Source organism: Dasypus novemcinctus, chromosome 8 (genome assembly GCF_030445035.2).
Source record: "Dasypus novemcinctus isolate mDasNov1 chromosome 8, mDasNov1.1.hap2, whole genome shotgun sequence".
Taxonomy (NCBI): domain Eukaryota; kingdom Metazoa; phylum Chordata; class Mammalia; order Cingulata; family Dasypodidae; genus Dasypus; species Dasypus novemcinctus.
The window spans coordinates 22,619,725-22,643,622 of NC_080680.1; the positions used below are offsets into that span (position 1 = coordinate 22,619,725).

At 36.9% G+C, this 23,898-nt stretch overlaps 1 protein-coding gene across 4 annotated transcripts in view; it reads right to left on the reverse strand.

The window, feature by feature from the left end:
- The window catches only part of NAA35 (N-alpha-acetyltransferase 35, NatC auxiliary subunit), a 107,458-nt gene that overhangs the window by 9,747 nt on the left and 73,813 nt on the right, over window positions 1-23,898 (reverse strand). For all 4 annotated transcript variants that reach the window (XM_004461536.5, XM_004461534.5, XM_004461535.5 and 1 more), the window contains exons 13-15: window positions 14,025-14,084; window positions 10,092-10,198; window positions 1,478-1,544 (exon numbers count right to left, since the gene is read on the reverse strand). In XM_004461536.5, coding sequence (XP_004461593.2) covers window positions 1,478-1,544; window positions 10,092-10,198; window positions 14,025-14,084 — 234 coding nt within the window. The remainder of the gene's footprint in view (window positions 1-1,477; window positions 1,545-10,091; window positions 10,199-14,024; window positions 14,085-23,898) is intronic.

Genomic DNA, 23,898 nt, shown 5'->3' on the forward strand with positions numbered 1-23,898 from the left:
ATCTTTGCTCTTCAGATATCTTCCTGCAGTTTCAAAAGGACAGTTTCAGTTTCTTTTCTGATTACTTCAAAACAAAACCCAATGTTTGAAGCTGACATTTCTGTGCTGCTTTAGATATACGAAAATGCCTGATAATTATAAGGCTTAAGTAATGGCTAATATCTACAAACCCTGAAAAAGTTTCTTTTAAGTTTACTCTCCCTATATAACTCACATAAAAATAACGTCACATTTCACTAATCAGATAACAGGTATGGACAGAAGGAATTATAGGTATGAATTAAAAGATTTTTTAAGTATAACATTATTTTATATTTTTACACCTTGAAAGACATTATCTCAGGTATAGAAGAGATGTTAGCATTTCACTTTGAAAAAACAGGGAAGTATACAGAAAAGTAAAGTAAGCTGATAATGAAAATAAAATCTGGTCTTGATTCTCCTTTCACCATACCATGCTGCCTACCTACATATATTTAATAAATGGAGATGAAAAGGACTACCTGGCTGAGCTCTCCAAGGGAAATGTTGATATAATTAAATAAGAATTACTTATAACTAATTCAATTCACTATGAGGTTTAGGTTTTTTCCTATATTACCTGAAACTTAAAAAAAGTCTGTGACTTCACCTAAATTAACTGTTTTAAGTGTAAAGGTAAGATGGTGGCCACGGGAGTTGCTGAGGGCAGGGAGAGGAAGGAAGAGGTGTGATACGGGGCATTTTCAGGACTTGGAGTTGTCCTGAATGATATTATAGGGACAGATACAGGACTTTGTATATCCTGCCATAACCCACTGGATGGACTGGGGGAGAGTGTGAACTACCATGCAACCTATGATCCATGCAGTGTGGCAGTGTTCTAGGATGTGTTCACCAAATGCAATGAATGTGCCTTACTGATGAAAGGTGATGTTGATGTGGGAGAAGGGGGTGGGGGTGGGGTGGAGAGTGGGGTATATGGGAACCTCCTATGTTTTTTAATGTAACATTTTGTGTGATCTATTTATCTTTTATAAAAAAAGACAATTAAAAAATAAAAGGAAAAAAAAGTTAAGTGTATAGAAAGATCTATTTACAAAAAAAATCTTGAAGAATCAATTGCTTTTTTCCAAGTTGGGAATCATAACTTGTTTCTGGGGGCCTTTTTAGGGTTTTAGCTGGTGGTCATTAACAGCTGCCTCTAGAGGAACAGATGTAGCTCAATGGTTTGAATGCCTCCTTCCCATGTATGAGGTCCTGGGTTCAATCCCTGGTACCTCCTAACAACAACAAAAAAGCTGCCTCTATTGCACAATCTGACAGGAAGATTACACATTGTTAGCCATCCATCGAAATGTACAAAGTAAAAGAAGACAGATTTTTATTCAGTGAAAATAAGAGATATTAGAGGAAAAAGCAAATTAATGACATTGAAGGACTTCTACTCCACAAATTTTTAAGTATCCATCACAGTGATCCAAATTGTAATTCTTACCCGGACACAGTGAGTAACAAAGGAGTCAATACAGTCCTTAGCCTGGTGATTATTATATAGGCAGCACCTGTAAAATAATATTCACTTCATTAAAATAAAATTATTTGTCCTAGACAAAAGGCACATTGATAACTATAGGTGTTATCAACAGAAAGGGAAGGCAGAAAAAAGGGCATACAATAAGGAAAAATGTAACCAAATACATTACTACATTGAGAACTGCCAACACTATATTAAGAATATTTCACTATTACTGTGTTCTTCACATAATAAATGTGGGTTATTTCAAATTCCTTCAGTTCTGTAACTGGACAATTAAGAGTTGGAACCAAAAAAATCACGGTAGCAAAGAGAAAAGGAAAAGCTCAAAGTACCACTTTTTTATTATATTACTCCAATATTTCATGAATTTTCCTGTAACAGCTACCTCTTCATGGATTGTGCTCTTATAATTACAGGGAAGTGGATTTGGCCCAGTGGTTAGAGTGTCCATCTATCACATGGGAGGTCCACGTTCAAAGCCTGGGTCTCCTTGACCCATGTGGACCTGGCCCACACGCAGTGCTGATGCACGCAAGGCCTGCCGTGCCACGCAGGTGTGCCCCCTGTGTAGGGGAGCCCCACAGGCAAGGAGTGCACCCTGTAAGGAGAGCGCCCAGCGCGAAAGAAAGTGCAGCCTGCCCAGGAATGGTGCCGCACACACAAAAAGAAACAGAGTCCTGTGCCACTGACAATAACAGAAGCGGACAAAGAAAGACACACCAAATAGACACAGAGAACAGACAACTGGGGCAGGGGGTTGGGGGGTAAGGGGAAATAAATAAACCTAAAAAAAAAAAAAAAAAGTAATTACAAAGAAAACACTACACCAAATCTTAAAATTTTCAAGATGTATACACACTTCCAACCATTGGCTATAAATCCTCAATTGTACACTGCTCACGTGTACACCCTTGATATACCCTCAAAGAGGATTCTCCTGTGGTATTTCTTATCTCAATTAATAGCATCATTTCCTCATGATGCTATTCCTGAGCAGAGTGGGAAGAGCTTCTACCCCAACCCTGTAGTGGGAGATCAGCAACTTCTGTACCTGAGAAGCAAGAGAATTTCTATGTTTTCCTGGTGTTTTTTTTTTTTTTTTTTTTTTAAAGATTCTGTTTGTTTGTTTTTAAAGATTTATTTATTCTACACCCACTCCCCCGACCCCCCGCTCCCTGCCCACCCCTGTTGTTTGTGGTCACTGTCTGCTCTCTGTGCCCATTTGCTGTATGCTTTCTGAACCTGCTCATCTTCATTTTAGGAGGCACTGGGAACCAAACCTGGAACCCCCCGTGTGGGAGCCACCTCAGCTCCCTGCTTTGTTGTGTCTCTCCTCTTTGTGTTTCTTTGTTGCACCATCTTGTTGTGTCAGCTCACCATGCCTGCTCGTTGTGTCTGCTTCCTTTTCTAGGAGGTACCTGGAACTGAACCCGGGACCCCCCCATGTGGTAGACAGAAGCCCAATTGCCTGAGCCATATCCGCCTCCCTCTCCTGGTGTCTTGATAGGGACCGACAACTTGCTACTCATACGTGTTTGCTACAGCTGAATACTTTGATCAGCACCCCAAAGATAAATGGAGCCTTGAGCAAACAAAGGAAAATGATATTGTTCCCAGCAGCCAGGAGAAAGAAAATATAGAACATGTGGAATAGGCAGGCAACTGGTGAAACAGAAGTACAGGAAGGTCCATCACGTCTTTAACTCCCAAAGTAAGAATAATTCTTAAGAAGACTAAAATAAAAAAAATATATAAAGGTTTTTGGATCGAAAATTATTTTGAATTTTAAGATACAACATATGACAGATGTTCACTAGAAACCTTTAAGATCAAGAGGAAAAACATTCTCACAGCACAGCAAAAATGAAGAGATGAATGTCATGAGTAAGATACACGGAGGAAAAATCAGAAGACCTAGAATTCCAGGAGTTCTAAATAACGGGGGAAAAAATTGATGAAAGTGATGACAATTATATAAAAAATAATATAAGAGAAATGACCTAATAGGAAGACTTAGTTAAGCATTTAACTCTTAAACTGGCTGAAAATAACACACGAATATCCTGGTAAAATTCTTAAATTGCTAGAATAGAGAGAAAATCTACAGCCTTCCAGAACAAAAGTTTCAGTTCAGTTACAAAGGAGAAAGATTCAGACCAACATCTGATTTCTTATCTGTGACCTTGGAAGTTTAAAGACAAAATGCAAATTGAAAGGAGACACCATTTCAAATACATCAGATTATGAAAAATTTAAATTTGATTATGCCAAAGACTAGACTACGGGAAAATGGAAATTCTTACATACTACTGGCCAAATTATAAATTGGGTCAACTATTTTAGAAAGAAATTTGGCAAAATTAGTAAAGCCAAAGATGTACACATCCTGTAATCCAGCAATTCTACTTCTAAGTACAATATCCTATGTGCACAAAGAGACACATTCAAGGATGTTCACTGTAGCACTTATTTTAATAGCAATAAATCAGAGACAACTTAAATGACCAACTGTAGTTAAACTGCAAAATAAATACTGCAGTATATTCAAAAGGTGAATTTCAATGAATGGAAGTTTAAATGGATCAAATGGAATTTCAAAATCCCAATGCTGAATGAAAAAACTATGTTGTAAAGGATGTATACAGAAAGATAAGATTTGGGAAAAGTTTAAAAACGTGAAATAAACAGATGTATTGTTATGAATCAAATATTTGGTCCACATATATAAGTATTCATAGGTGAGAAGAAAGGTTGGGGGGGGTGGGGGGTCGGGAGCAGAGAGGATTATATGAAAGCATGGTCAGCAGTTCTCAAAGTATGTGGACTGGATTGTCCTGGAATGGGGGGGGGGGGGGGGAGGGGGAGAGGAGGATGTCCTTGAGAGATAGGGTACATAAGGCTAAAACTTTATATAATATTATAATGTTATTTGACTTTTTCACTCTTTTCTTCCAAGTATACAGTAGATGTTTCCAGAAGCTATATAATGTGATATCACAAGAGACCAAATGCACAAGCACATAAAATAATCCCAGCTAACTTTCATGAAAAAGACATGAAAAGAGAGCTGTAAAAATATAAAATAATGCCACTTTTCTCGTAAAAATTAGTTTTTCCATAAAAGTGTTATTTATGTTACACATGTAAGGGATTTATTATTTTTAATGGGTTAACAAGTATTTTCAAGTAGTGTTTTAACTTCTATAACACAAATATCAATAAACATGACCCATATAAATAAAGCTATTTGGGGCCCTCAACTTTTAAGAATATAAAGGAGTTTTGAGACTAAAAAAATTGAAAACTCCTGCTTCAGATGTTTCTCTAGCAATTTATTAAAATAAATAGACCTGAAACATAAGAGTGAAATATTTCTTTAAAATTAGCCATTCTTGATACCAAGTTCAGTTCTACTTTGGAACTTTTTCTTTTGTTGTTTACCATCAGAAGGCTCTACCGCCTTACTTTACAGGGCTTACTACCTCTATTCATTCACGTACATGGCCAAATATCACCACCTCTGACAGGCCTTCCTCGCTGTCATGTCTGAAAGGACTATGCCCTACTTATCACTTTTTACCCTATCTTTCATTACCTGAAATTATGTATTTGTCTACCATTTCTTCTCTTCCAACAGACTTCAAGCTCCTTGTTAGAAGGTGTTTTGGCTTTCTTTTCCCTAGAGCCCAGAAAGGTACCTAGTAATAGCAGGCACTCAACAATAATTTGTTAAATGAGGAGAGTGATAAAAAGTGAAATTAATGAATAAAATTGTTGCTTAACATGGTGATAGTTGTGTCTGTCATAGTTCATACATTTCTGTATATCTGGTATATATCATTAAAAATTTAAAATTAACTTAAAAAACTTGAGATATATACTGCAAGGAAAAACCAAATAATAGTCTGAAACTAAGTACTAAATTATATTAGCAAAACCAAGAAACAGGTGGGATGGGTATGAAAATAACATTTATAGCAAGGAGGTGGAAGTTTAAGTACTTTACAGTCTGATCTTACTGGAAGGGAGGAACAGTAGGGAAATGGAGCTCCTTGGTGGTGGGAAATAGTATTTCGTTTTCATAAAGTTGTAAGAAAAATGTGTCTGGAATGGCAGCATAACCACTTGTAGGAAGGGAAGGTATAGAAGAACCTCCAAATTAAGGGGAAAAAAAATTGAATGAAAACTGGATCAAATCGGGAAAAATAAGAAAAAGGGGGGAAACTGAAAGAACAAAAGAAAATAAATAGTAACTAAAAGAGAAAGAAATAAAATGAAGTGATGTATTTCATTTGTTACACTAAATATGAACAGACTGAATTTGGACTGGGAAGTAGACTTGGCCCAGTGGATAGGGTGTCTGTCTACCACATGGCAAGTCCGCAGTTCAAACCCCAGGCCTCCCTGACCCGTGTGGAGCTGGCCCATGTGCAGTGCTGATGCGCGCAAGGAGTGCCATGCCACACAGAGGTGTCCCCCGCGTAGGGGAGCCCCACGCGCAAGGAGTGCACCTGTAAGGAGAGCCGCCCAGCGCGAAGGAGGGAGCAGCCTGCCCAGGAATGGCGCCGCCCACACTTCCCGTGCCGCTGACGACAACAGAAGCGGACAAAGAAACAAGACGCGGCAAAAAGACACAGAAAACAGACAACCGGGGGAGGGGAGGGGAATTAAAGAAATAATAAATCTTAAAAAAAAAAAAAAGTGAAAAGAATGGACAATAGGATGTTGGACAAATCAAAAAGAGAGCAGGACTGGTAATATTAACATGAAATAAGGCAATACTTAAGGTTGAAAGAATAAAGCATGGCAAAGAGGGACATTACAATGATAGAAGGCACAAATGACAAGGGTCAGTACAAGTTTAAAATGGGAGGCAATAAGCAGAAGCTAAAGGTATAAAGCAAAAATTATTAGCAACTTAAGAAAAATGCTGTATCTTGTGAGATTATTCATGTTCAAAATTATTGTATATGTAGGTGTATGTACATATATACATATATGCATACTATATATCATTCACAATTAGATCTAAGAGAAATATTGAATGATGTAAGTAAATTCAACTCTGCAGATAAATATGTGCACTTTTTTCTTAAACATAACAGACATGAAATTTAGTCATGTACTTGGCCACACACAAAAAAATTAAATTAAAAATATCAGTAGACTTTATAGACAAGACTTTGATTGTAACCTTGTAAAATCACAAACAAACAAACTAAAAAAAGATTCCAAATGTCTTTACTTGGAAATTAAGATACTTTTTAAAATAACCCTCAGATTAAAAAAAGAAAACCAAAATAGAATATTCTTAGAATGCAATAAAAAGATCATATTGAAAGCTATCTGACAGAGCTAAAGCTAAATTACCAACAAGATGAATAACCTTCAATACCACAGTATTAAAGTGGTAACTATTTTAAATAAAGACGTAAAGGTTATAATGAAAGCTCTGAAGATATAGATGGCTTACTGAATCTATTTCACACCATTTACAAGAATAAATTCCAGAAGTATTAAAGATTTAAAATGCAGAATAAAACTATAATAATCTTTACAAGAAGATTTAAGAAGCTAAATGTACAACTTATTGGTTGGGGAGAACCATTTACTTCAAACAAGAAACCCTTTGTAAAAAGAAGTTATAAAAGAAAAAAAAAAGACAAAAATTGTCATAAGTACTAAAAGTAAGACCAAGGATAAAAATCTACAATGCCTACTAGAGATAAAGGTTTAACATTTCATAATATTTAACACAAAGTATTTAATATATTAAAAAAAAAAACATGTAACAAAATCTAATGGGCAGGGAAGTGGCTGTGGCTCAATCGACTGGGCTCCTGTCTACCATACGGGAGGTCCTGGGTTCGTGTTCTGGGGCCTCCTTGTGAAGGCAAGCTGGCCATGCACTGCAGAGAGCTGATGGACCGCATGCCACAGAGAGCTGGCACAGCAACATAATGCAACAAAAGGAGACAAGCATTTTAAACACAGAAGAACGCACAGTGAATGGACACAGAGAGCAGACAGCAAGCAAGCTGCAAGGGAGAGGGAAATAAAGAATTTTAAAAACATTGGGAAAAAAACCTAATGGACAAAGAATATAAATATTTCATAGAAAAGCAATTCTACATGTCCAGTATTCTATTAAGTTCTCAAAATTAAGGTAACAATAAAATATCAATTCTCACTCATGTTGGAAAAGATTTAAAACAACACCTACAGCTGGTGGGGATGCTGGCAGAAACAGAAAATTGTTAAAATAATTTTAGAATGCAAACTGGCGATATCTACTAACATTAAAATTACACATACTCCTCTATCCAGTAATACCTCTCCTTAGAATACAATCACATTCAGAAATATTAGGCAGTCATTAAAAAGAATTAAATCTACATGAGGTAATTTAGGACCTAAAGCCATGATTATGTTTGACTGAAAGGGAAAGCATAAAAAATCTGTTTAAGGTGAGACCATTATATAAAGTTATATGCATGTATATGTTTAACATTCATACAAAAAGAGATAGCTAAGTGACACTCATCAAAATGTAATCTCAGAGTTTGGATTTCAGGTGATTTTTACGATCTCATATTTTTCTGCATTGTTCAAACATTCAAGATGTAACCATCTATTGATACAATAGCATCTATTAAAAAAAAACATACTATTATCTTTTCCATATCCTTCTCCTATTCAATCAGCTGTGAATTCCTATTAACTATAACTCTGAAATGTTTTTCTATGTCCTATCCTTTACTTTTCCAAAGTTTAAAGCCCTTCACCTCTACTATCAGAACAGTCCTAACTAAATTTTTTGCCTCCAGTTAGCACTCCTCACTACCAGTTTGATTCCTATTAAAAAATACCTACCCAACTATGCCAATTTCCTGCTAAAAACTTTTAGTTGTTCCTCACTGACCACAAAATATAGTCCAATCCTACCAAAGCATTCAAGACTCTCTTAGTTTTGATCCCAAACAATCTTACCATCCAACTCCCACTGGTCCATTTATTCATTCATTCAACAAATTATTTGCATATATTGAGTGCTTACTAAGTGCCATACACTGTTATAGCACCTAAGATATATCAATGAACAAACAGCCAAAATAGCTGCCTTCCTTGAGCCTGCAATCCCACAGCCTTATGGAGCTTATATTCTATTATGTGCGGGGGCCGGGAAGGGGCAGGAAGGAGAGATAGGGAAAAAAACATAAAGAACTTAAATACATAGCATATAAGATCATTGTTAAAAGAGAAGTGAACAAGAGTACTGGATTGGTGGAGGATGGTTGCAGTTTTTAAATACAGTTTTTAAAGTCTCACTAAGGTGACACTGAACAGACTCAAAGTAAATAAGGGGATTTTTGAAGAAAAAAATCAAAGGTTTTTTTTGAGGAAAAAAAAAATACAGGTTGAGAGCCTATATTCCAGGAATAGGGAGGAGGCCAGTGTGGCTGAAACAAAATAGGTGAAGAGGAGAGCAGTAAGAGATGAGGTCAGAGGCATCAGGATATGGGTGTAGACCAGATTATACTGACCTATAAATCATTATAAGGACTCTGGCTTTTACTGTGAATGGAATGGGGTTGTAAAAACACTGGTGACGCCTGGGAATTTATATTCTTCCAGGGGCAGCTCCTAACTAATAGGTGTGTGGGCTAAATATCCAAGTTCCGTTGCCCATGACTAGGACAACTCTGAGGTGTGACCTAGACCACTCTCCAGAGTACCCTTAGTGAACTGAATCGAAATTTTGGTTTTGGAACCACAGGGTATTGCTTGATATCACATTCTTCCTTTTCCTGTTGCACTTGCATACAATCCTGTTGGTTTTACCTGGGAACACTTCCTAAATTACATTTACAAAAATTCTTATCTCAGGGTCTGCTTCTGGGAAACCTAACCTAATGCAGGAAATCACCAGAGTTTTACATAAGATGTGGCATAATTTATTCAACAAATTTTTAATGAGAATGTTGAACCACTAACTTCTTCAAATACATAATTTTGTAATCCCATATCTTCATCCATGCTCATTTCTTTGCACCTTTCTTTACACCTTCTTTTCCTATCAGAAAAGCCCAACTCATTTTTCAATGCCAACTCATTTGCTTCTTTCTTCATGAAATTCTTTCCAGCTTAAGGCAGTCTATTTTCAGGGTAATCTCATTACAGCAGTTTAAGTACCAGTTATCTCCACTTCTGATTTTTATTTTAGACTCAGATCATTGAGAAAAGAGGCCTTATCTATTTTATAATTATTTCCTATAATCCCTAACACAGTGTTTATTGCACAAAGCAAGAAACCAATGCAAGTACTGAATTTCTGATATATTCTTCTAAGTTTTTCTTCTAATACTGTACCTAATACCTAAAAATTTCAAAATCTCAGTTTTCATCCAAACAATAATGTGGAGATCAGTTAATTTTCATAAGATTGAGTTTTTTGTTTCTCACTCAGAGATTTGATCCTAAAGTTTATATTCTTTGGCTAGAAAAGGAGGACTACAGAGAAGGTGGGCTTTTAAAAAAGCACATTCATTATAAAAGGTGTTAAAATACTTACTTGGGGGAAAGCACCGGAGGACTGACAAAAGACCGAAGTGCATCTTTCACCATGTCTTGCATGAGATGGGTTCCAAAGACTTTTTTGTTATCCACCAGGAAAGTGGTCTTAAAATAAACGTTATATATTTATTAGTTTTGTTGTTACAATCTCGACATGTTATTCTACATACAGGTGCCATTACTGTGATGAGCATACTTATACCAAAAACAAAAAAGGGATTAAAATAAAAAAGGTGGTGGAAATTTTTTATAAATCAATGGGTGTTAATTAATTCCTATTTAAGGTGGGATCTGCTGGAGAAAAAAAAAAGTGCTAAAAAAATTCTTCAAGAATAGTTAATACTGAATTAATCCAGTCAAAACGAACTAGTCTGAATATGTCAAATAAGCTAATATATGAAAAAGGGCACCATAAACTATGAAACATTAAATGGCTTTAAATTTTAAATCTTTTAATCTCAAATTTTTGTCTCTAATGAAAGCTCTGCTATATATAAAATTCCAGAAAATGGAAAAAAATACTTTAAAATAATTTGCATTTAATCCCCTCTAACAGTATATTTTAATACTTAAAATATCAATCCGTCACTTGATTTTCTTCTCTTTTTTTTAGGGGTGGGGGGAGGTACCAGGGATGGAATGTGGCACCTTGTACATGTGAGGCCGGCACTCAACATGTGAGCTACACCAACTCCCCATTGTTTGCCTAATTATCTAACACTCATTTTTTTAAAACTTATTTTTAAATTTACATATATTTACTTTTTAGTTGTACTGTTCTGTGATTTTGACAAACGTATAGTTGTATAACCACCACCACAATCAAGATATAGAATAATTCTCAAAACATTCCCTCATAAGATCCCTTTGTAATCAAGCTTTCTCCTAACTTAACCTCAACTGATTGTTTCATTTATCTATAGTTTTGTCCTTTCTAAATGTCATTAAAAAGGAATCATACACTCTTGAGTCTGGCATCTTTCACCCAGCACAGTGCAACTGAGATTCATCCACATTATTAAGCATATTGATAATTCATTGCCTTTTACTGTTGAATAGTGTTCTGTGTGTATATACCAGTTTGTTTATTCATTTATCAGTGAAGAACACTTGGGTCATTTCAGTTTTGGTGATCATGAACAAACAAGTATAAACATTCAAATACAGGTTTTTATGAGAACGTAAAGTTTTCATTTTTCTTGGGTCAACAACAAGGAATGGGATTACTGGGTCATATGGCAAATATATATGTAATTCTAGAAGAATCTACTTGTGACAGTTTGAATTTGTTGATTCTTTCTAAAAAGAAAAAGATTATGTTCTTGAACTAATTTGCCATTCCTGTAGGTATGGGCCCCTTTTGATTGGACTACATCAGTGAGGCATGACTTAAGTGAATCTACCCTCTTACTGGAGTTTTATATAAATGGGCACACAGTGAGAGATACACAGAGAAAAGAAAGTCGCCATTTTTCATGTGAGAGAGGGGACTGCAGGAAAAACAAAGTAGCCCGAGAGGCTGAGAGAGGTCCTAGAGTCTGGAATCGGCAGAGAACAGGCACAGAAAGAGGCCCCTGAGGGACTCAACGCTGAGGAGAGGAGATGAGCCATATGCCTGATAGCTCACAGCTGAATTCCAGACGAAAGTGGAACCAGATGCAAGTGAAACAGCCAAGCCTGAGAGAGGATACAGGAAATAGATATGCCCTGGTTGCTCAGGGCTCTGGGAGATGGTGAGCCTGGTGGGGAAGGCAGGGACCTCAGCAGAGATCAGCCACCATCTTGTTTTACCACATGGTAGGACCCCAGGATCCCAGTACCTAGTTTTCATGAGAAAGCATCTCTGCTGATGCCTTCATTTGGACATTTCACGCCTCAGAACTGTAAGCTTTTACCCGTAATAAAATTCCCAATATAAACCCAACCCATTTCTGGTACTTTGGACCAGCAGCCCCAAGGCAAATGAAAACACTACCAAACTGGTTTCCAAAGTGGGTGTACCACCCACACCACTTCACATTCAAATCAGCAATCCACCCTCTCCAGAACTTGGTATTTTCAGTTTTTGTTGATTTTTTAAAAGATATTCTGAAAGGTGGGTAGTGATACCTGATTGTGATTTTAGTTTGCATTTCTCTACTACGATGCTGTTGATATCTTTTCATGTTTATTTGCTATCCACACTTGAAGTGTTCACATTTTGGGTCCATTTTAAAAATTGGGTTGTCTGTTTTCTTATTTTTAAGTTTACATAGTACTTTATATGTTTTATTTTTTTAATTTTTATTTTTTAAATATGTTTTAGATACAGGTCTTTTGTCAGACATGATCTGCAAATTTTTTCTCAAACTCAGCAGTACCTGTTCATTTTCTTAACAGCATCCTTTTCAGAATGAAAATTTTAAATTAAATTTTTAAACAATGGATTGTGTTTTTGATGTCCTAAGAATTCCCTGCCTTCCTCCCTGAGATTTTTTATCTTATTCTTTCTTTTAAAAGTTTTGTAGTTTTACATTTTGTAATAAGCTTTATAATCCATTCTGAGTCAATTTCTCTGAATATGCATATCCAATTATCTTACACAATTTGTTGAAACACTACCCTTTATTGATTTGCCTTTATATCTTTGTCAAAAATTAATTGACCATATTAATGACTTAACCGGCTCTATTAGTCATTTCTGTCCAATGCTTTCCCTGAATGAATCTCCTGGAACTACTGAGCCTGATTTCCAAATGCTCAACCAGCCTTGCATTACTGGGATAAACACTACTTGGTCATGATTATATATATATATACATACACATAGCTGGATATGATTTGATAATGCTATGCCATGTTGAAGATTTTTATGTCTCTATTCATAAGGGATACTGGCCTGAGGTTTTCTTTCCTTGTAAGGTCTTTGTTTTGTTTTGATATTGAGATAATGATGGCTTCATAATGAACTGAGACGTATTCTTCCCTCTCATTTTCTGAAAAGATTATGCCGATTGTCCTACACTTTTGTTGGGAAGTTTTTAAGTATGAATTCGAATTCTTTGATATAGGACTTTTCAGATTACCTATTTCTTCTTGAGTTTTAATAGTTTGTCTTTCAAGGAATTGGTCCTTTTTAATCTATGTTTTTGAATTTACAGACACAGAGTAGTTCATAATATTCCCTTTTAATGTCTGCAGGGTCTGAAGTGATATCTCCTCTTTCATTCCTGTTTTTAGTTACTTGTATCCTTTCTCTTTTATTCTTGTTCTGTCTGCTTAAGAGATTTACTGACTTTATTCATACTTTCAAAGAACAAGCTTTTGGTTGTATTGATTCTACTGTTTTTCTGTTTTCTATTTCAATGATTTCTGCTCTTTATCATTTCCTCCTATCTGCTTGCTTTGAGTTTAATTTGCTCCTTTTTCTGGTTTCTCGAAAGTAGAAGTTTAAATGATTAATTTCAGACCTTTCTTCTTTTTAAATATAAACATTACTAAGTCTATAAATTTCCCTTCTAAGTACTGCTTTAGTTGTATCTCACAGATCTTTTTTCCCAAAGATTTTTATACATGGTGTTTTCATTTTCCTTCTGTTCAAAATGTTTTCTAATTTCCCTCAACTTCCTCTTTGAACCATAGATTACTTAGAAGTTAACTTTTTAATTCCCAAAGATTTGGAGATTTTTTTCCAGATAACTTTGTTATTGATTACTAGTTTAATTTCAAAATGGTCAGAGAATATACTTTGTATGATTTCCATTGTTTCAAAACTATTTAGGTTTGCCTTATGGCCTGGAATATAATCTTGATGAATTTCTAACTAAGTCAATATTTTAATTTAAAAATATATACTAACTGTGGAACATCCTTTAAAAGTACCTACTTTTGTCTTAATAAAACAATGTCAACATACATAAAATTTAATGTTTAAATAATAAGTGGAACTTACCTGTAATAGAGATCTTGAAAGAACACAAGGTGACTGTTCGCTAAATTCACAGAAAAAATCCTAGTAGATACAGAAAGGAAAAACAATGTACTTAGTACATAAAATAGCTGAAAATGTTTGCATATAAAGTGAAGTTTTACTAGACCTTCTGGAAATCATATCTTACCAAAATTAAAATATATATAATAGTTTCATCTCTACAAAAACTAACAGAATCAGAGGAACAATATATAATCTTAGAGCCTTAAAATAAATTTACCAACTAGTGGTAGATATTTAGTTCCCACTTCACAGAAATAAATAGCAAGTTACCTATACTTAACCAAATAATTACCAATTGGAATCCTATTACTAATTGACTGTAGCTGACTCTAGGGAAAGACTAAAAGATACGCTTTAAAAAACTACATATAGGTTTATATACAGATAGAAAAAAAGAAAATATACTAAAATGTTAGCATACTTAGATTTGGAATAGTAGTATTTATCATGTTCATGCTGTTTCATAATTAAGTAAAACTGGATTTTAATGTTGGGATTTGTATTTGTTTGTTGTTAAGGATAGGGATCTAGGCATGGGGTCATCTATGGCATTGCTGAATGTTGGCAGTTAAGAGAACAAAAGATACAGAGACTACAACCTCCTCTACTGATTAAGGGAGACAAGTGTTTCCCAGATGACTATCGCTGTGAAAAACATTTCCAGACAATTACAAGTAGTACTTTTTTCCCACTGAGACTTTACTGCAGCCGAAGAATCCCCTTCTGCGTAGCACTCATCAATAACTCAAAGAGTTGGTATTTAAGGCAAAACTTATCTACCATCCCAACTCCATCCAAGAGTTTGCTACTCTGCTACACCTGGGAAGTTTCTGGTCTTTTTATTATGTAATATCCCAAAAATGGGAGTGGGAAAAGGAGAAAGAGGAGAGTGAGTGGAAAGGACAGTGGGTGTAGAAGGAAGTGGTAAGAATGGGAGGTGGGGACATGCTTTTCAAGAGGCCCTTAATAGACGCTCACTTAAGTCTCACCATTTTTTAAATGTTTTCTCTTTCCTCTGATTCCCTTCTGATTCTCATCTCATGACCCTTGACTTTTCTTCATAATTTAACACATTTTAAATTTTCTCCTCTTTTAGAGAAGACAACTTTTGCACTTTTCAGCTATATTTATTATCTTTATGACCATTCATTCTAGTTCCTTTATTGGCTCCTTTTCATCTCGTAAAATTTTAAGTATGGATGTTCTCTTAGTCACTTTTTTCTATACTTACACCCCAGACTCAGGTTCCAAATGTAAATGGGGGTTTGGCAAAAATATACCAAGTCTCTCAAGTTAATTTGCTCTCTTTTCTTCACATTTCATCTTTTCCTTTTTTAAAAAAAAGATTTATTCCTCTTCCTTTCCCCTGCATTGTCTGCTCTCTGTGTCCATTTGCTGTGTGTTCTTCTGTGTCCACTTGTATCATCAGGCAGTACTCGGAAACTGTGTCTTTTTTGCTGCGTCAGCTCTCTGCGTGGGCAGCACCACTCCTGGGTGGGCTGCACTTTTTCACGCAGGGTGGCTCTCCTTTGCGGGGTGCACTCCTTGCGTGTGGGGGACCCCTACGCAGGGACACCCCTGCATGGCACAACACTCCTTATGCATGGCAGCAACACTGCATGTGGGCCTGCTTACCACAAGGGTCAAGAGGCCCTGGGGATCGAACTCTGGACCCTCCATATGGTAGATGGACACGCTATCAGTTGAGCCATGGCTGCTTCCCCACATTTCATCTTTTACACCTTGCTCACACTTCTTAAAGTAAATAGTCTCCACAAGGAAAATGATCTTCCCTTCTACCTTACAAAAAAATCCATCTTCTATCCAATAGGAAATCCCTAAACTATAGCCTCCAAACCTCAAATGTCCCCATAGCCATGACTTGCCTCCTTTAACAATGGAAGTCCTCTACTGGTACCTTGGACTTCATTCCTTCCAGCATTTTCAGGAACATTACACAATTATCCATCCTTTCACTCTCCTAGATATTCAAGTACTCTTTATTGGATCATTTCCATTCACTGTCACAGGATCCCACATTTCTCTCTCAAATGTTGTCACCTCCGCCAAACATTCTAAAGGGATTGGCTATGCCCAGTATCTCTATTTATTCAACTCCCACTCATCTTCAACACTTGCTATTTTGGCTCCTTGTTGTAGTCAACAATTTCATCTATGTTGCTAAATCCGATGGACGTATGTTTCAGAGTTCCTATGTCCCTCATTTCACTCTTCAGCTGCATTTGACATGATCTTCTTGAAAAAGCCGTTTGACTTTCATGAGCTTCTTCATCTTTGTCCCCTTTTCAATCTGTTCTGCAGGTTCAAAATTTTTTCCACATAATTCTATCCTTCCTCATGCTTCAACTACTACCTATACTGTAATAAATCCAGAGGTATTTCACAAGTACAAACCTCTTAACTATTCACAGAGCAAATACCTACTCAGAATCTCTAAATATTTCAAAGGCACCCCCAACTTAATTTCTTAAGAAAGCCTTCTTTGATCATCTAGGTTAGTTCCTTCATTATGTTACACATCCTAGTTCCTTTCTTTCATAGCACTTGCTGTGGTTTATAATTCCCTCATCATTTTCATGATTATTTGAGCAATTTCCATTTCACACTAGACGAAGCTTCATGAGAGCTGGATATGTTTTTGCTCATCACTGCATACTAGACCTAACATAGTACCTAGTACAAAAAAAGGATTCAGAAGATAATTGCTGATCTGATGAACATATGTATACTCACTCTCACAGCTTCATCTTTATTCCATTTCTACATTTCATATTGCTAGTATACATCCCTAAAAGGGTACATTCTATATAGTCCATTACTTATCTAAATTAGTTATCCTTCCCAATAACTCACTGTCCCTAGTTGTCAAAAAGCATCTTTTCTGGGTTCCTAATCTGTGAATTTCCCTTCACTAATTTCTCTACCTCCAACCCTTGGCCAATATCTACTTTCCCTATATGCAAAATACCAAAATCTTTGAAAATGCAAACAATAAAAAGAATAACTGATCACCAAGCATTCCACCATCTAGGAATAATTAACATTTTGGTACAGGCATACCTCTTTTTATTGCACTTCAAAGATACTGCATTGTTTTACAAATTGAAGGTTTGTGGAAACCCTGCATCAAGCAGGTCTACAGGGACCATTTTCCAACAGCTTACAAAATGTGTCACATTTTGGCAATTCTCGCAGCTTTTCATTATATTTGTTATGGTCACTAGTGATCTCTGATGTTACTATTTTAACATTATATAAGATGCCATATAATACGATGAACTGATTAATTGTATGTGTTCTGATTGCTCCACTGACCAGACGTTCTTCTTATTCCCTAAGACACTACAATACTGAAATGAAGGCTGATTAATAACCCTACAAAGGCCTCTAAGCAATTGAACAACAGGAAGAGTAGCACATCTCTCACTTCAAATCAAAAGCTGGAAATGATTAAGTTTAGTGAGGAAGGCCTGTTGAAAGCAGAGATAGGCCAAAAACTTGGCTTTCTTGCTTCAGTTAGCCAAGTTGTGAATCCAAAGGAAAAGTTCTTGAAGAAAATTAAAAGTGTTACTCCAGTGAATACACAAATAGCCTAAGTCTTTTTGTTTTTTAAGATTTATTTCCCCTCCCCCACCTTTTTTTTTTTTTTTGCTGTCTGTGTCCATTCACTGTGTGACCTTCTGTACCTATTTCTCTTTTTTGGCTTCTCATCTTTCCCCTCTAGGATTCAGAGGGATTCGATCCTGGGGACCTCTGCTGTGAAGAGAGGTTCCCTCTCAATTGCGCCACCTCAGTTCCTGGTCTCTGCTGCACTTCACCTTGACTCTCTTTTGTTGCATCAACATCTTGCTGCATGACTCACTTGCACAGACAATGGATCACTGCAGGGGCACTGGCTTACCACAAGGGCACTCACACGGACACCTGGCTAATCACACAGGCACGCTTTCTCTTCTTTTTCACCAGGAAGTCCCAGGGATCAAGCTTGGGTCCTCTCATATGGTAGACAGAGGCCTTAACATTTGAGCCACATATGCTTCCCTCATCTGAGTCTTTTGAGAACCCAAGAAAATCCCCTTCTTCAAGCGAATCCACTCCTGTGCCTGTAAAATCTATTGTACATGGTGAGATAGTTTGGTTAGATTCAGTTAAGGGACCTATTGATTAGTTCACTTTTGATTCGGCTAAGAGTATTTGATTAGACTGTGGGGTCCTTTGAGTGGAATGAATTCAGCTGGGCACCTTTGATTGGAGTTCAGTCGGTGCTCACCCTCTTGCTGGAGCCCTTTATAAACTGGAGAATGTGCAGAAACAGAGGAAGAGGGCTGCCATTTTTACCCTGCCATGTGAGAGAGGATTCCAAGATTGCACAGAGCTGCAGACAGAGAAACTGAGAAACCCCAAGACGCTGAAAACAGACAGGAGACTGGAATCAGCAAAGGAACCTGAAGCTGGACAGACAAGTATTATGCCTGATCACTCACAGCTGTACTTCAGTAGAAACTGAGCCTGGAAGAGAAGGCAGAGACCTGCCAACATTTTGCCTTGTCAAGTGGCAGGAGTCTAGGATCACCAGCAGCTGAACTTTGGTAAGACAGCACCTCTGATGAAGCCTTGATTTGGACATCTTCACAGCCTCAGAACTGTTAAGATTTTACCTAATAAATTCCCATTATAACAGCCAACCAATTTCTGTTATTTTGCTTGGGCAGCATTAAGAAAACCAAAGAAAGTCTTACTGCTGATATGGAAAAAGGTTGAGAGAGATGGTAGAAAATCAAACCAGCCACAACATTCCCTTAAGCCAAAGTATAATCCAGAGCAAGGCCCCAACTCTCTTCATTTCTCTGAAGGTTGGGAGATGTGAGGAAGCTGCAGAAGAAAAGCTGGAAGCTAGCAGAGCTTGGTTCATTAAGGTTTAAGGAAAGATACTGTCTCCATAACATAAAAGTACAAGGTAAAGCAAGTGTTGATACAGAATCTGTAGCAAGTTATCAGGAGATCGAGCTACAGTTAACTGATAAAGGTAGCTACACTAAATAACAGATTTTCAATCTGTTATTTTCATCCTTCTATTGGAAGAAAACACCATCAGGACTTTCATAGCTGGAGAGACGTGAATGCCTGGCTTCAAAGGATAGGCTAACCTTGTTAGGGACTAATGCAGCTGGCAACTTTTAAGTTGAAGCCAGTGCTCATTTACTACTCTGAAAATCCTAGGGCCCATAAGAATTATATTCAATCTACTCTGTTTGTGCTCTCTAAATGGAACAACAAAGCCTGGATGACAGGACATCTGTTTACAGCAGGGTTTACTGAATATTTGAAACCCATTATTAAGAAAAAAAAGATTCCTTTCACAATATGCTCACTGACAATGCATCTGGTCACCCAAGAGCTCACTGATGGAGATGTACAACAAAATGAATGTTGTGTTTATACCTGTTAATGCTACATCCACTCTGCAGGCTGTTTACCAAGGAGTTATTTCCAGTTTCAAGCTTTACTATTTAAGAAATACATTTCATAAGGCTACAGCTGCCATAGATAGTGATTCCTCTGATGGATCTGGGCAAAGGAAATGGAAAATCTTCTGGAAAGGATTCACCATTCTAGATGCCATTAAGAACATTCACCATTCATGGGAGGTCAAAAAAACAATATTAACAGGAGTGTGGAAGGTGATTCCAACCCTCATGAATGATAGGTTAAAGACTTCAGTGGAGGAAATAACTGCAGATAGCAAAAGAAGCAGAATTAGAAGTGAGGCCTGAAGATGTGATGGAACTGGTCCAATCTCATGATAAAACTTAAACAGATGAGGAGTTGCTTCTTATAGATAAGCAAAGAAAGTGGTTTCTTGAGATGGAATCTACTCCTGGTAAACATGCTATGAACAATGTTGAAATGACAACAAAGGATTTAGAATATTACATTAACTTATTTGATAAAAAGCAGTAGTTTTAGAAGATTAACTCCAAATTTGAAACAAGTTCTACTCAGGTAAAATGCTATCAAACAGCATTGCATGCTACAAAGAAATTTTTTGTGAAAGGAAGAGTAAATTCACGTGACCAACTTCACAACTGTCTTATTTTAAAGCCACTGCAACGGCGACCCCTACCTTCAGCAACCACTACCCTGATCAGTCTGCAGTCATCAGCATCAGGGAAATACTGTTCAGCAGCAAAAAAATTACAACTCACTACAGGCTCAGGTGATGGTTAGGATTTTTTAGCAGTAAACTATATTTTTAAATTAAGGTATTTACATTTTTAAAAGAAATAATGCTATCACACGCTTCATAAACTACAGTATAGGGTAAAGATAACTTTTGTATGCACTGGGAAACCAAAATATTTGGGAGACTGGTTTTATTGCACTAGTCTAGAACTGAACCTGCAATATGTTTGAGGTATGCCTGTATCTTTGTTATCTTGTCTCTCTGCATAAGAATGTATATAAATGGATAGATATTTCTAATCATAATGTGACAATCATTTCCCATGTAAATTTTTCTATAACATGCTTTTTCCCCTCATATTTTTTTAACAAATCAATTTTACTGATACATATTAATAGAGCATAAATCCATCCAAAGAACACAATCAATGGTATTCAGTGTAATCACGTATTTGGTCATTCATTACTTAGTCACTTAGGGCACTTTAATTATTCCAATATTAATAATATAAAAAAAACGAACAAAGCTCACCTCTCAATCTTTCTATACTTCCCCTGCCATGCACAGCTGCTATTCTTTTTCCTTCTTTCTAGTATATTAGTATTTATTTTTTGTAGAAACAATCTTATATATGCAATATCACTCATATTTGGGTTGAAGTTTTACTATTTTATACACTCCCATATATAACATACTTTTTAAAAAAAGATTTATTTATTATTTATTTATTTATTTATTTCTCTCCGCTCCCCACCCCCCGCCCTGGTTGTCTGTTCTCTGTGTCTATTTACTGTATCTTCTTCTTTGTCTGCTTCTGTTGTTGTCAGTGGCATGGGAATCTGTGTTTCTTTTTGTTGCACCATCTTGCTGTGTCAGCTCTCCATGTGTGCGGCGCCATTCCCGGGCAGGCTGTACTTTCTTTCGCACTGGGTGGCACGCATCAGCACTGTGCATGGGCCAGCTCCATATGGATCAAGGAGGCCCGGGGTCTGAACTGCGGACCTCCCACGTGGTACACGGATGCCCCAACCACTGGGCCAAGTCTGCTTCCTATAAATACTTTTTAATGACTGTAAAATATATATTCTATACATATCATTAATAGTCTTACTGTTGAATATGTAAGCTGTTTTCAGTTTTTCAAGATTAGAAATAACAATGTAACAAACTTTTTAGAGCATCTTTGTCTCTCTCTCAGACTTAACCTTATATTTAATCTCTAGAAGGGGAATTGCTGGATCAGAGTATAAACACTTTAAAGCTTTTGAGAGCGTGCCAAAGGAATGCAGGAGATTATCTATTTCCTTTTACTAACAGTAGATACTATATTTTTCAATCTAGTTGCTATAAATTATATTTCTTCAATTACTAGTAAGGTTAAACCATCTTCATTTTTGTTTCTTTTTAAATGCCTGTTCATGTCCTTTACCAATTTTCCACAGGAATACTTATTTTTACCTTATTAACATAAGGTAAAAAGTGCTCTATAATTTGGCACTTTAGCATAATAAAAGATTTCTTATACAAATCCAGACTGTCTAGTTCTTGAGACTCCCTTAACTTTAATTGTTTCCTCTACTCTTGGCCTTCACCATACTCCTCCACTGCCACCAACAATCCCTCTGTTCCGTCTTCCAGGTATCCAGATTCTCTTTTACTATGTTCTGTTTGTTTCCACTGCCAGTAGTTCAGGTCTGGCTCTCCCAACATCTCTCTATTAAGGTATGCCATTATGGAGTCATGCACCTGACAAAGGAACCATTAGCTTCTCTAAAAGTATCTATGACCAAGGAGATCCAGACTTGGGTTGAGGAAAATATTAAGAGTTATGATGCTGTTTTCAAGATCCCTTTGGTAATAAAAAGTCTTGAGTAAATGGGAGAATGGAAGGCACAAGGATAGATGGGAGCTGAATCCATAATCACTATTTTAATGTATATAAGTAATTACAAAACTTAATTATTGGGGGATGACATCAATGTGGTGATGTAAGACATCCCCTGGAAAAGTCTCCCCTAAAAATAAACTAATAAAAGGACAAATCGCACTTGCTTGACTATCTGGAGTATGACAAAGACTAGAGAAGGACTCCACAAATGCTGAATCAAAGAAAAAAAAAAAATCAGGTAGGAGACTTATGTCCCAGACCCTCTCTAGTCAGGACCCCTCCCCCTCACTCATCACATACAGTTTAAAAATCCCACAGGGGCAGCACGGCTCTGGTCCCTCCTGCCAGGGGTGCAAACAATACAGTCATGCAGCAGTGAGTTAGAACCCAACACATATGCAGGCACAGGGACCCAACTATGCAGAGACCTAGGGAGGAACACAAATGCCTGAGAAGTGTCACATACAAAAGTGCCCCCAGAGAAAAAAAAGACTGACACAGAACTGTTGACAAGAGGTACACACACTCAAACCAGTCCTTGTTCGTTGGATGACCTAAACGCAAAATGGACCTTTCTGGATTGACCCCATCTGGTTCCCCAGGGCAGGATACTCCATTGGGGAAGAAACCAGAGGCAGAAAAGCCTCACAGAAAGAAAAAAATAAATAGGGGGAAAACTGAACTGCTTGTAGGACAGGATGGGTCCCACAACCAAAGTGTAATGAAAATAGGAAGCCAAGTGAGAGAGAAAATTTAAACAAATCATGAGAACCGTGGAGAAAATTTTGCACACACAAAAAAGAGAGCTCGAGACTCCTGGAGGAAAAAACATAGGAAAGTAGGTTTCTCCTGGAAGTGAAACAATTGCATACAAAAGGGCAATCTTAAAAATTGTACAGCATATTCAGAAATAGCAATCATTAATATTTATGCACCTAACCATGTTGCCCCAAAATATATGAAGCAACACTGATAAAACTGAGGGGAGAAATAAACATCTCTATAATAAAAATTAGAGACTTCAATACACCACTCTCATCAACAGACAGAAAATCTAGGTAGAAGATCAATAAAGAAACAGAGATCTTTAATAATAAGATAAATGAACTAGACCTAACAGACATATACAGAACATTACACCCCTCAACAGCAGGATATATATTCTTCAAGTGCACATGGATCTCAAAAAGTGTAAAAATATTAAAATTACATAAAGCATTTTCTTTGACCATAATGGAATGAAGCTGGAAATCAATAACAGGCAGAGAATTGGAAAATCCACCAATATACGGAAATTAAATAACATACTCTTAATTGATGAGTCAAAGAAGAAATTAAAAGGGAAATCAATAAGTATCTTGAGACAAATGAAAATGAGAATACAATGTATCAAAACTTAATGGGGGAAGTGGTGGTGGCTCAATCAGTTGGGCTCCCGTCTACCATATGGGAGGCCCTGGGTTCATGTCCTAGGGCCTCCTTGTGAAAGCAGGCTCACCTGCAAATGCCACCCAGCCCGCAAGCGCCACAGAGAGCTGGCTCAGCAAGGTGATGCAGCAAAAAGGAAGACAAAGCAAAAACACAGAAGAGTGTGCAGTGAATGGAAAGAGAAAGCAGACAAAAAGCAAGCCGCTGGGGGGGGGGGAAGGGAAATACATTAAAAAAAAGAATACAGACACAGAACACACAGCAAATGGACACAATCAGCAGACAGCAAGCAAAAAGCCGCAAGAGGGTGG